The sequence below is a fragment of the Dromiciops gliroides genome, chromosome 3, assembly GCF_019393635.1.
Source record: "Dromiciops gliroides isolate mDroGli1 chromosome 3, mDroGli1.pri, whole genome shotgun sequence".
Classification (NCBI taxonomy): Eukaryota; Metazoa; Chordata; class Mammalia; order Microbiotheria; family Microbiotheriidae; genus Dromiciops; species Dromiciops gliroides.
Genome location: NC_057863.1, coordinates 340,492,663 through 340,506,516, shown reverse-complemented (window position 1 = coordinate 340,506,516; position 13,854 = coordinate 340,492,663). Strand labels below are relative to the sequence as shown.

Here is a 13,854-nt window from a genome sequence, read left to right as displayed (position 1 = left end):
TTAAAACTGATGAAAATGTAAATTGTCATAAAAGGGGTGAATAGCCCTTTACAACAGTTCCCAAGCCTAGAAATAATCTCTCTTTTGCCTAACTGGATCAGTATCTTCCCTACCCTAGGGAGAACTGATAGACACTCTGGACTATTTGCTCAGCAATTCAGGAAAGAAAGCAGATCAATATGATTCCCCCATTGTCTGTCCCAGCTTGCAAAGCTGTTTTCCATCGTCTGCCAATTCTTACAGAGCAGCTCTCTCAAGAGAGCAGAGATATTCACTAGAGTTCATCATGGCCCTGTGAAATTGGTGACTCCCATTCTTCAGAAATCTAAGGCTCAAAAAAAGGAAGCTGCATGGCATGGTCGCATACCTAAAGTGATCCTGCAAAACAAAGTACTGTGTCATCATTCGGCTGTTCATTCAACAGGCATTGAGTATCTCTAGGACCAATGCTGTACTAGGTGATGGTTTTTTTTTAGTCCAGACCTGTGATTTTTCAATGTGGGATATTCCCAGGATGGAAATTTCCTCCAGTGATTGAGACTGGCCAAGTGTCTTGCCTCTAAAACATAGTTGCTGTGTGACCATGGGTAATTCACTTAATCTCTCTGAACCCCCAAGCAACTCTTTAACTTACAGACACTTGGCCAGTCTCAATCACTGGAGGAAATTTCCATCCTGGGAATATCCCACATTGAAAACTTATAAATTTGTGCTTTTTAGTTACAAGTCAGCTTTGGCGGGGCAGCTAGGTGGTGCAGTGGATAAAGCACCAGCCCTGGATTCAGGAGTACCTGAGTTCAAATCCGGCCTCAGACACTTGACACTTACTAGCTGTGTGACCCTGGGCAAGTCATTTAACCCCCATTGCCCCACCAAAAAACCCCCAACAAGTCAGCTTTGGCCACTGGTTAGCAGTGGGGGGGGGGGTTGTTTGTTTTGGGGGGTTTTTTGGTGGGGCAATGGGGGTTAAGTGACTTGCGCAGGGTCACACAGCTAGTAAGTGTCAAGTGTCTGAGGTCGGATTTGAACTCAGGTACTCCTGAATCCAGGGCAGGTGCTTTATCCACTGTACCACCTAGCTGCCCCGCCAAAGCTGACTTGTAACTAAAAAGCACAAATTTATAAGTTAGTTCTTCCTCTGGAGGCATTCTGCAACATGAAAGCAGGAATGGATCAAGGAGATAGCAAGTCTTATTGAGTATTGAAAATCACAAATAAACAGAAATTAAAGGGGACAAAAGAACACAGAATGCCAAAGAGGTCAACATTGAAATAATCATGGAGTCCACAGTGAAGAATGAATCTGCAAAGTGATCAGAAAGGCACTAATAATTGTGATGAGGTGATGGAGTTGATTACTTAAAGGTCCAAGAGATAATAGATATTGGACCCAGGATCAGAAACAGCATTGCATAATGGATAAAATGTTAGACTTGGAGTAAAGAAAACCCAGGATCAAATCCTGTTACCTGCTGCTTACTAGCTGTGTGACTAGAAGCAAGTCACCTAACCCAAGCCTCAGTTTCCTCATTTGTAAAGTGGGAATAATAACATCATTCACATCCACCCCATAGGGTTGTTGTACATAGCAAATGAGATAATATATAAAGTGCTTATAAACCTTAGGCCTACATAAACACGAATGAATGACTAAGCATTTAAGTGTTTACTATGTGCCAAACACTGTGATAAACATCAGCTATAATTACTACCTCTCCCATTCTTATTTTTCTAATTCCAATTCAGGCAAAGGGGGATTTTCCGTTTGCTACGTAGTCTATATTTCCAGGACATGCAAGTAGGTATCATAGGTACAAACAAACAGGGAAAAGCCCTGGATTTGGAGGTGAGAGCATGGCTTGGCACCACCCTCAGGGGGCTGTTTCCCAGGATTTCCCATTTAAAGAATAACAGGATATCTGGTCAGAAAGAGACATCAAGAAATCATCCAAGCCCACCATCCTGTACCACACAGAAGGACATACCTAACCCATTTCACAGAGAGAGACACTTCCAGGAATTATGCCTTAAACAGCATAAGCAAAGGCACTGGGGTGGGGGGTGGGGGGTTTCCATAACATAATAGAAAATATCAACAAGGAAATTGCCATAATTTCCAGCTTCAATCCTTCTGTCCCCCTACACAAAACCCGCTATATTCTAGCAATCAGCATATTCAGCATCCTCTGAGTCCCTAGAGTCTAGCATCCTAATCCATCAAGGAAAAATGTAGAAAGTGGAGGTGAGTCAGGGTCCCAAAGGAAGCTAAGACTAGCGATGCCCATTCTTCCCTCAGTGACTTTGCTTACATGGTTCCTCGAAGATTCTCCCCATTCTTGGTAGGATCATAGATTCAGAGCTGAAAAGGACCTTTAAAGATTATTCAGTCCAACCCTCCTGTTTCATAGGTGAGAAAACTGGGGCCCAGATATGTCTGAGGTCACCTAGGTTTTAAGTGGCAGGATTGAAATTTTAATACAGATCCTCTGACTTCAAATTCAGGTTTCTTAAGTCCCACAATCTTGCAAAGCCCAGTAGTAGTCCCACCTAATTCCATAAAGCTTTCCCTGACCACACTAGCCTATGAAAGCAAGTTGAATGAGAATTTTAGAAATCAGAGGACCTGAGTTTGAATTCTCAATGTGCCATTTTATGACTGACTGTATGGCCTTGGGTAAGTCACTTCCCTTTTCTAAACCTCACTTTCCTCAATATCCATTTTATATTTTACATATTTATATTCATAAGAAAAGGCACTGAGGTAAAAGGGGGGGAGTTAGACTATAAGGGCTTTGATATCCTTTCAAACTCTAAGATCTATGATCTTATAAGGAGTGATCAAGATTACCTTCTGGATCTGATTATGAAATGAATTCTATGGTCCTTTCCCTAAATTCCTGTACTACTCGCTGAATACTTAGTTTTGCATGTATGTGTCCTGTCTCTCTGACTAATTTTTATTTGAACTTAAGGAAGGGACCATGGTTTTCACTTCTTTATATCCCTGGCACCTAGCTCAGAGCATTTTCATAGTGGTCTTTGATTTTTTTGTTTGGTTGGGTTGTTTTTTGGTTTTGTTTTTGTTTTGTTTTGTCTTTTGGGGTAATGAGGATTAAGTGACTTTCCCAGGGTCACATGGCTAGTGTCAAGTGTCTGAGGCTGGGTTTGAACTTAGGTCCTTCTGAATCCAAGGCCGATGCTTTATCCACTGTGCCACCTAGCTGCCCCCCATAATGGTCTTTGATAATGATGACAGATACCTGGCTGCAATCTTCTGTGCTATAATCCTAAAAGACAGATAAATTATTTTTCCCTATTGATCTCTTGCTCTTCTCATTCCCAAGTTAATTTGCCCCAAATCCTCCTCCTCCTCCTCCAGCACACTGCTACCTACAGCCCACAGTCCCTCTGAGTCACCATTCTAACCATGTCTCGTAAACTCTCCACAGGCAACTTGAATTCCACAGACTTAGAACTTATAGGGGACTGAAACAATAATTATAGGAGATTAGGGAGGTTTGAGGAGACTCATTTCTTTGAGAAACCCAATCACTGTCTCTCTACTTTTGGGCTTCAGACACCTTCGCCAAACCTCTGGGTACAGAAAAAACAAACAGGCCCAGTCAGTACTTTAATAATTTCTCCCCACCTCCATCCAATCCCACCCACGGCTGTTCTTTTGCGAGGAAAGAAGGAAGGAAGAGGCTCAACTTAGGTTTCATGTATTTACTTTATTTAACATGTTGATAACTGTATTTCAACATAAGCAGTATCCTTTTTCATCTTATCTATTTTATTTTGTGCATTTAAAAACCTGATTCTGGGGAGGGGAGTCCATAGGCTTTACCCAACTCTCAAAGGAGCCCTCAACCCAAGAAAGGTGAAGGATCCTTGCTCTCAGGTACCTGATTGTGTACTTGGTTGCTGTCTGAGAACATTCTCAACCAGCTCAACTGCTTTGGCAATAAAAAGCAGCCAGGGTTTCCCCAGTTCCTGTCTTCTGTGCTTCTCCATTCATCCAGTAAACTGACAAGGCAAGGAAAAGGGCACAACTGTCACAATGTAGTAGGATCATAGCAGTCCAGGCGCAGCGCTGTAAGGGACCATTTCACAGATGAGGAAACTGAGTTCTAGGGAGTTTAAGTGACATGCCCAAAGTCACCCAGGTAGCAGTAAGTGGCAAAGGCAGGGTTCATCCTTAGGTCCTCTGACTCCAGAACAGCTGCGGTCACTCCATTTTTTGACTAGGTTCCGCTTTCCCCCTCTTGGTACTTTTCTCCAGTTTCTGCGTCCCACTGGGTGTGGAGGCTGGCTTCCCCTTGGGCACCCGATACTTGCTCTTTTGATAGTAAAACAGGTTCCTCTGGAAAAACCGGGGAATGTTGCCCTGATATAGCAGCACTGCCACAACCATCCCTGAAAAAAAGAAGGTTTTATGAGTAGTACAGGGAAGCCTGTGAACTCACTGTCCAGCTTGACTTAGAAGTACTACATGGGGCAGCTAGATGGCGAAGTGGATAGAGCACCGGCCCTGGATTCAGGAGGACCTGAGTTTAAATCCGGCCTCAGACACTTAACAATTACTAGCTGTGTGACCCTGGGCAAGTCACTTAACCCCAATTGCCTCACACACAAAAAAAAGAAAAGAAAAGAAAAGAAAAGAAAAGAAAGAAAAGCACTACACCCATACAATCCAGGCCTCCCCAATCCAGGCCTCCCTCCAGAGCCTCACTGGGGCATGAAAGAGACCTGGGCTTCCCGAAGGCTAATTAAGCAAAGAGACCACAAGCCCTGAGATGTCCAGCCAAGCTCAGCAGGTTCCAATGATGGACTGGATGGCTCATGATTTGAGGACCAGCCTAGCTCAATTTGGAGAGGCTTATTAACAGGGAGATCACTAGAAGATGAATGCTTTTGGTCAAACAGAGCATGAAAGCCATCTACAAAGGCATGGAGAGATTACCATTACCATCTGCAATGAGAGAAACCCACATGGGGTTATCACAGATCCAGCCTGAAAATACTGAGGTAAGCACGTGTAAAGGAGACCATCAGAGAGTTATTGCTCAAGAGCTAAAAGGGACCTCAGAGGCCATCTAACCCAACTCCCCCATTTTACAGATGAGGACACTGAGGAGTAAGGAGATTAAGTGACTTGTTCACAATCACATAGATAAGTAACATGACATCAGGCTGTCCTCAGCAGGAGTACCCAAGGATATCTTACATGGCTTTACTTTCCCATGAGTTAGGTCTATATTTTAATACTTTAAATTATTATTCAATAATATTCAAGTATTCAGGGGTTCAATATCCAACATATGGTTGTTTTATGGTCATTAAGGTCTATAGTTCCCAATTTCCTTTTGACTAATCCATTGCTTCTTCTTTTTTTTTTTTTGGGCAGGGCAATGAGGGTTAAGTGACTTGCCCAGGGTCACACAGCTACTAGTGTCAAGTGTTTACAGTGAGATTTGAACTCTTGTCCTCCCAACTTCAGGGCCAATCCACTGCACCACCTTCCTTATTCACTTACTAAATAGTTAAAGAAGGGAAGGTGGTGAAATTATTACTCTAAATAAGGTGCTAAATTGAACCAAACTGTTTCTACTTTTTGGCTGTTTTTTTTTCCTTTTTTGAGGTTTTTCCCTTGTGTTCTGATTCTTCTTTCACAATATGACTAATGCAGAAATATGTTTAATGTGATTGTACATATATAATCTATAACAGATTGCTTTCTGTCTTGGGGAGGGGGAGGGGAGGAAGGGAGGGAGAAAAATTTGCAACTAAAAATCTTATGAAAACAAATGTTGAAAACTATCTTTACATGTAAGTAGAAAATAATAAAATACTTTTATGATAAAAAATAAGGTGCTAATCATCCATGTGCCTTCTGCTGTCTATGACCCAATGAATGCAAAGTTTAAAAAGGTAATAGCTTATTGAACTTAAAATATACATATATATGTATACATAATATACACACTTATATAGTCATTGTATATGCTTATATGTTATGTAATCATCATATATACTGATATGCATATATACATGTGCAATCATCATATATATTGATCTGTGAACATATATATTATATAATACATGTATATATTTGTTTTATATAGTTATTATACTTATATTTATATTTAATCATTATATATACTTATATGTGAATTTGTACATAATTTATACATATTTGTGGTTATTATATTAGAATGTGTATATTTACATATATACGTGTGTTTGTTTATATAAGGTACATATTAACTTTTATGTATATGTTTACATATATTTCTTTTATAATTGCATAAACATATATATGAACTTGTATGACTAAACATATAGTCCTTATATATACTTACAAATGAACTTATATAGAACTTACATTATATATTTACTTAGTCATAGTATGTACTATTACATGAACTTGTCTGTATACATATATATAGGCTTTATATTGGTATCTGTTCTTTTATATATACATATATATATATATATATATATATATATATATATATATATATATATATATATATATATATATATATATATATATAAAGACATCTTAAATATCATCTGTTGTAAAATATCTCTTACTATAAGGTCATAGAACCATTATATTATTAGCTTGGGTTTGGAATCAGAGAATTTGGGTTCAAATCCTGGCTCTGCCACTTACTATCTTAGTGGCCTTGGGCAAATGACTTCATCCCTCTGGATCTTAGTTTCCTCATCTGTAAGTAATAATACCAACAACCACAATCATAACTAGCATTGATATGACACTTTAAGGTCCACAAAGTGCTATCTAAACATTATCTCATTGTACATATATTTTATTTCCATTTTCTAGGATGGGAGAACTGAGGCAGACAAAAGGACTTGCCCAGGGCCACATAGCCAGTAAAGTCTGAGGTTGGATTTGAACTCAGGTCTTCCTGACCCCCTGGTCTAGTGCTCTATCCACTGCACCACCTAGTAGCCTCCAATTAGGAGATTGGAGTAGATGACCTCTGAAGTTGCTCCCAGTTCTAAACGTGTGATCCTCACATTACCAAACTTGTCCTAAACAGATTCAAACCTACAGACTTGATAAAAGGTGTGAAAGGGACCCTCCAAGTCCACTGAGTTCTCCTTACCTGCAAGAGGGCCCACGCAGTAGACCTGCAGGTAATCCAGTAAAGTATTTCCAGAGCAGTGAAAAGTCACAGAGGAAGCTAGGGCAGGGTTGAAGAAGGCAGAGGTGAAGGGACCAGCTGTGGAAAGAATAATCCAGAGTGATGGGCTTGGCTTTAAATGTCCTCTCCATGACACTATCTCAAAGAATCCTCAGCCTGCAAGGGCCCTTGGAAAGGGCCCCTCCTTGATGCCTGAAAAATAGCCATTTTAACTAATTTGTAAAGATCACTTCAGACCATGGACTCTACTGCGATTTTGCTTCTCCTTCCAGGGACACTGGCATTTAGGTAACGCCTACAAAGAGATGGCTGAGGTCTCCCTAGAGAACCTCATCCACCTCCCTGTAGTCCTGGTTGGAGATAGTCACCACAAAGTGGGGAAATTCAGAACTTTGTGGAATACTGTCCTGGGCCACATCGATCAATACATAACTCAAGAGAACACATTTGATTCTTAAGTAGCCCGGTCTACTAAGCAGCCCAAGAAATCCTCTTTCCTTTTTCCTTTAGTCTCTCTCCCTTTTTTTCTCCAGAGCAGGAAACTAGAAAGAAAAATGTTCAACTGCATATTGTTAGAAACAACCGGGGCATCGGGGTAGCTAGGTGGCGCAGTGGATAGAGCACCGGCCCTGGAGCCAGGAGTACCTGAGTTCAGGTCCGGCCTCGGACACTTGACACTTGCTGGCTGTGTGACCCTGGGCAAGTCACTTGATCCCAATTGCCTCACACACACACACACACACACACACACACACAAAAAGAAACAACCGGGGCAGCTAGGTGGCGTGGGGCAGCAAGGTGGCGCAGTGGATAGAGCACTGGCCCTGAATTCAGGAGTACCTGAATTCAAATCCGGCCTCAGACACTTAACACTTACTAGCTGTGTGACCCTGGGCAAGTCACTTAACCCCAATTGCCTCACTTAAAAAAAAAAAAAAAAGAAACAACCAGCCTATCTCAGGATATATCCAAACCAACAGTCTAAAAGGAAATTACATTTCCCAGTCTCTTAAATAGACCTTCCAAACTTGTTCTCTGATTTTTCCATGAGAAGTTCTAGGAGAAATAGGGCTATGAACACCAACCCTTCTTTCCCACATAAAACTGCCCTAACCTTTAAAGAGGCATAATAGCTAGAGTGTTGAATTTGAAATCTGAAAGTCTGATCTTAAAATGCTATGGTAGGTAAGGGGCAGCTAGGTGGCGCAGTGGATAGAGCACCGGTCCTGAAGTCAGGAGGACCTGAGTTCAAATCCGTCCTCAGACACTTAACACTTACTAGCTGTGTGACCCTAGGCAAGTCACTTAACCCCAATTGCCTCACCCCCCCCCAAAAAAAAATTGCTATGGTAGATATTTACTACCTGTAGAAGCAAGTCACAAATTCTCATGTTCTCAATTTCATCATCTGTAGAATGGGGACAAAGGGGGTGTGTTTACACTTGCATTAGCAGTAAGAAAAGCACTTTGCGAATTCTAACAGAGTATCCAAACATGAGTTGTTTGAATTAGCCTCTCTTGTCCCATACAATTATCAAGCAATTAACAAAGTGACCCTGACCTAGGTTTGTCCTCACTACAGTCGACATTCGGTACATGTAATCACAGAATTTTTCCAGAAGGCTGGTGGACTTGGGCTCATCCTTCCATTTTCTTCATATTTTATATTATTATGGATACCTTTGCTTTTAGGCAGCAATTTTAAATGGATAACCCCAGAGGAAAGAGGCTAATTAATCTACTACTATAACTCTGGGGAAAGTTATTTTTCTACTTCATAGAGATAGAATGGCCTCACTGAAAGAACACTGGATATAGAGTAAGAAGGGATCCAGTTACCCCCCTTACCAGCTATGGGGCCTTGAGCAAAGCATTGAATCTTTGTGGATTTCAGGTTCCTTACCTTCAAAATGGGTATAATATTTGTACATTCCATGCCTATTCCAAAAGATGATTGTAGGAAAGGCACTCTGCAAACCCTAAAGTGCTATAAAAAAGACTAGTAATATATTTTGTAGGGAGACTACCCCTTTAGGAGTACAAGCCAGCTAGCTGGTAACATAGTCAACAGAGCACCTGGACCTAGAGTCAGTAAGTCCTGAGCTCAAATTTGGCCTTAAACACTAGTTGGGTGACCCTGGGCAAGTCATTTAACTTTTGTCTGCTTCAGTTTCTTCATCTGTAAAATGGGGATAATAATAGCATCTACCTCCCTGGGTCATTGTGAGGATCAGGTGAGACAGTATTTGTAAACCATTTAGCAAACCTGAAAGCACTATATAAATGTCAGCGATGATGATGATGATGATTCATTATAATAAAAGCTAACATTTAATTTGTGCTTACTATACACCAGGCACTGCGCTAAGCACTTTATAATTATCTCATTTGAACCTCACAACAACCCTGGGAGGTAAAGGTAAGGAGGGGGCTGTTGCAATTATTATCCTTATTCTACAAATGAGGAAACTGAGGCAAACACAGGTTAAGTGACTTGCCCAGGGTCACATGGATAGTGTCTGAGGCTGGATTTGAAGTCAGGACTTCCTAATTCCAGACCCAGTGCACTATCCACTGTGCCACTTAAAAATATAAACTAGAAAGTTGGTATTCTTTCTTTCTATATGTGTGTATATATGTATACATATATGTGTTGTATACATGTTAAATTTACCATCCGGGTCCTTTAAATAGCTTTCCTACTGAATTTGGGTTTATTTACACATTTAGAAAAGAAACTTAAATCTGTATTAGGATCTACTGTCTACAGAAAATCAATTAGAATTGAGATAAATCACCTACCATATCATAGGATCAACCAACAGGATCATAGATGATCACAGATTTAGAGCTGGAAGAGACCTTTGGAAGCTATTTAATCTGACCCCCTCATTTTATAGATGGGGAAACTGAGGTCATAGAGGTAGTAAGCAGCAGAAATGGGATTCCAACCCAGATTCTCTAACTCCAAGTAAAGCACTCTCCATTCTACCACACTGATACTGGTATCTTATTATTAACCAGCTAGTAAATAAATAATTCTGTAGGTTTATTTTTTCAGTCCCTAAACCAGGTAACTCTACCTTAGCTCCCACTTTTTTTACCTGTCCCTTAGAGTTATCCCCACATCCTTCCCACTGGTTTTGACACTATAATATTCTCTGATTCCCTTTTCCCTCTCTCCCTATCCCCCAAACTATGGCTTGGCTTTTCAATTAAGTTGAATAAAAAATTCATTTGGTTTGGAGAATTTCATGACATCCTTTGACGTAATGTCATTCTGACATATTCTGAAAACCAGGACTGGGAATCACTCCCCGCAAAGCTGAACTAATGTAAAAATTGGTTCTTTGCCCCCTTCCCCAAATAGCAAAATAAAGCCCAACCATTTCAAAGATTCCCTGACCTTCTTTTTCCAATTCTCCTCATGCCACCCCACTATATACACACAACACTTCCAACTACCCCCTGGTCCCTAGCACCATGCCCATGAAAACAATATAAAGCAAATGGCCAACCAAAAAGCAACTGAAATTCTCTTATTTCTTAAGACGCACTCTGCTTGACTTTCCTCAGACTATTAAGTACAGCCCATTGGAATCAGTGCTTCTTTTCTCTCCAGCAGTGTAACATTTCTTCAGAGGATAATCCTCCTCCTCTCCACCAGCCCAGGACTCTCAAGGAGAAAATTCTCTCACCTGTATAAGCCAAGATGGTGACAATGAGAGCCACAGCTGTCACCTTGTAGATAAAAAGACTGTGCTGAAATAGAAGGAGAGTTAAATGGAAGAAGAAAGAACAGGTGGCTTCCACCAAGGTGCCCTGGCCCACGGATGTCCGGAGAGAGGAACTGCAATCTCTGGCAATCAGATTCTGAATTAGATGAAAATCTGTCAACTCCCAGGACCAATAGAGATTGGTCAAAATGTAGCTGGCCTTCATCCCCACAAAATGGGCCAATAGTTTCACAGCTGTCATCAGCAGAGAGGACTCTACCATCAGGAACTCTTGGATGGACACAGCTGGGTTGGCAGATGCACCATCGAAAGATATCCCATGGACCAAAAAGAGCAGGAAGAGAAGAGTTAGAACCACATCTGGGCCAAAGCCGCCTCCCCAGGGCCCAATCTCCACTAACATCCTTAGTTCCAGGCAACATGCACATAACTGGAAGGCACTTGCCAGCTCCCTAGCAAAGCTGCTATAGATTTTCTGGGGGAGAAACATCTTGGAAAGTCTTCTGGCCCCTTCACAGAGGGTCACAATAATAAAGAAGAAGGAAAGGGAGACATTCAAACCAGCCATTCAGGAATCCTCACTAGCTAGGAGAAGCAGGAAAGTATCTACACTATACTACACAGGAAATCAGAGCAGAAAATACTACCTCTTTTAACATAGAGGTGGATATTAAGGGAACGTGGCAAAAACTAACATCCAGGTCCATGAGGTCAAGGAGGCTGAAGGGAAAATTCACATATGACAGGAGGCAGGCAATACACACCTCAAGAATACTTTCCCTTATCCACAATCCCATCAACTACTTGACTTTTAAATACTTCCTTCTCCTTTAACTACAATGTTCCAATAGTAGAGAGCTACCTGTCAGACAAGTGTACATAGACACAGACTACCCAGCTGGGGAGTCATATTGTAGTAGATGCTTACTTTTTCTTGTGTTGACCCAGGATGATCAGAAATACCTTGCTCAAAGCATCCTATGTCCAAAGCTTAGGATTCCTCACAAATACTCATGGTATTCATTCATTACTGTCTCCAGGACTGTGACTTCCGGGACATTTCCTGAAATGCTGAGAGTGCGTTTCTGACCCAAATATTAATGTTAGTGAACACTACTTTAGGAAAGAGGGTGTATGAACTCTTTGGAGACAAGATAGATTTCTGTTAATTCTGTTCAAAAAAAGTCACAATAAAACTATGCTGCAACATTTTTTTTAAAAGCTGCTTATATTCAGATAGTGCTTTGTACTTGATAATGTACTTTCCTCACAACCACCTGCAGTAGGTAATGGATGTCTTTTCACTCCCATTTTATAGATGACGAAACTGACGCTAAAGCAACATGTCCATAGTCCTTGTAAATATATAAACTAGTTATATTTCTAGAGAAATTATCCAAAGCATACCTGAATAAATGTAACAATGACTGGTGTCATAGCAGTAGTATGCCAATTTGGGAAACTAGGTGTGGCACAGTAGATAGAGCTCTAGGCCTAGAGTCAGTAACATTCATCTTCATGAATGCAAACCTGGCCTCAAACACTTACTAGCGGTGTGACCCTGGGCAAGTCACTTAACCCTGTTTGTTTTGGTTTCCTTGTCTCTAAAATGAGCTGGAGAAGGAAATGGCAAATCACTCCAGTATCTTTGCCAAGAAAACCCCAAAGGAGGTCACAAAATGTTAAAACACAACCCAAACAACTAAACAACAACAACAGTAGTGTGCTGAAGCAAAAAAAAAAAAAATAGTCTTTGGGAGAGTAAAAAATCTTTACATTATTTTTAATCAATCTGTTTTAATTTTTCTCCCTATAAGTTATTTTATGTATAACATTTCCAAAAAATAGTTGACTGACCTGGAATAATAATAATTAACATTTATGTAACAATTTAAGATTTTCAAAGCACTTTACATATCTTATGTCACTTGATCTTCATAATAACTGTGAGGTAGGTGCCATTACTATTCTCACTTTACAGTTGGGGAAACTGAGGCAGAGATTAAATGACTTGCCATAGGACACTGAACTAATGTCTGAGTCAGGATTTGAACTCAGGTCTTTCTGACTCTAGGCCCAGTGCATCATTATCATCATCAAAACCAACATCTACATAGTGCTCACCATATGTCAGGCTCTGTGCTAAACACTTTATAATTTCTCTCATTTGATCTTCACAATTCTGGGAGGTAGACGCAATTATCATTCCCATTTTCTACAAGAAACTGAGGCAAACAGAGGTAAAGTGATTTCCCCGGAGTCACACAATAAGTAAGTAAGTGTTTGAGGCTGGGTTTGAATTCATGTCTTTCTGACTCCAGGCCTCACACTCTATCTCCACTGAGCCACCTAGCTACTTCCAAGCAGAGGCCCAAGATGAACACATCCAAATTACTTCTAAAAGATTGCCCCTCTTGCCAAAGGTTTTCTACTTTGTTCCTTCCACAGGTCTATGATACTGTCATTGATGAGAGTCCTTCTTCCAAGGGTATATTCCACACCCGAAATCAAATATGATTTTTTTCCCTCCCTGCTATATCCTCCATGAAGGCCCCAGGCAACATGCTGAAAGCCTCCCTCTGGATTTCTTGAACATTGCATAAATATCAATGAAGTACATAAGTTGACCATGGAGAAGAGTTGAATTGGTACCTTTTATAGTAATAGATTAAGAATTTAGAAGAGGGGGGGTAAGTTGGGGAGGGGGAAGGTAATCAGTTCTGTTTTGAATAAATTGAGCTTAACATGTTTGAGAATTTGAGCTTAAAATGTTTAATATATGGTGGTGCTTAACCAATATAAATCAATAGTCACAATGAGGAGATAAGAGGTATATAAATCTGGGAGTTATATACATGGAGATAATTCAGCTCCATTGGATCTGATGATTTTACCAAGTGAGTGAGTATACATTCTTCAAATTTACATATACTTTACTC

General features: G+C 40.5%; 2 protein-coding genes across 5 annotated transcripts in view; both read right to left on the bottom strand.

Annotated features, from left to right (window-relative positions):
- Positions 1-3,725: 3,725 nt before the first annotated feature.
- PAK2 (p21 (RAC1) activated kinase 2) overlaps positions 3,726-13,854 on the bottom strand; it is a 133,876-nt gene continuing 123,747 nt past the window's right edge. Inside the window, exons 16-17 of one of the 4 annotated variants that reach the window (XM_043991093.1) lie at positions 7,140-7,256; positions 3,726-4,416 (exon numbers count right to left, since the gene is read on the bottom strand). In XM_043991093.1, the coding sequence (XP_043847028.1) occupies positions 4,229-4,416; positions 7,140-7,256 (305 nt within the window). In that variant the 3' untranslated portion in view covers positions 3,726-4,228. The remainder of the gene's footprint in view (positions 4,417-7,139; positions 7,257-13,854) is intronic. The other 3 variants (XM_043991095.1, XR_006355480.1, XM_043991096.1) reach the window with 3 other exon arrangements.
- Positions 9,717-12,368, bottom strand: LOC122745685 (aquaporin-12-like). The gene has a single exon (XM_043991098.1). It carries the CDS (start codon positions 11,481-11,483, stop codon positions 10,779-10,781), a length of 705 nt encoding a protein of 234 aa, XP_043847033.1. The 5' UTR covers positions 11,484-12,368; the 3' UTR covers positions 9,717-10,778.

What these genes read in the sequence shown, in the direction of transcription:
- LOC122745685 (XM_043991098.1), bottom strand. Translation starts at nt 11,483, where the DNA reads ATGGCTGGTTTGAATGTCTCCCTTTCCTTCTTCTTTATTATTGTGACC.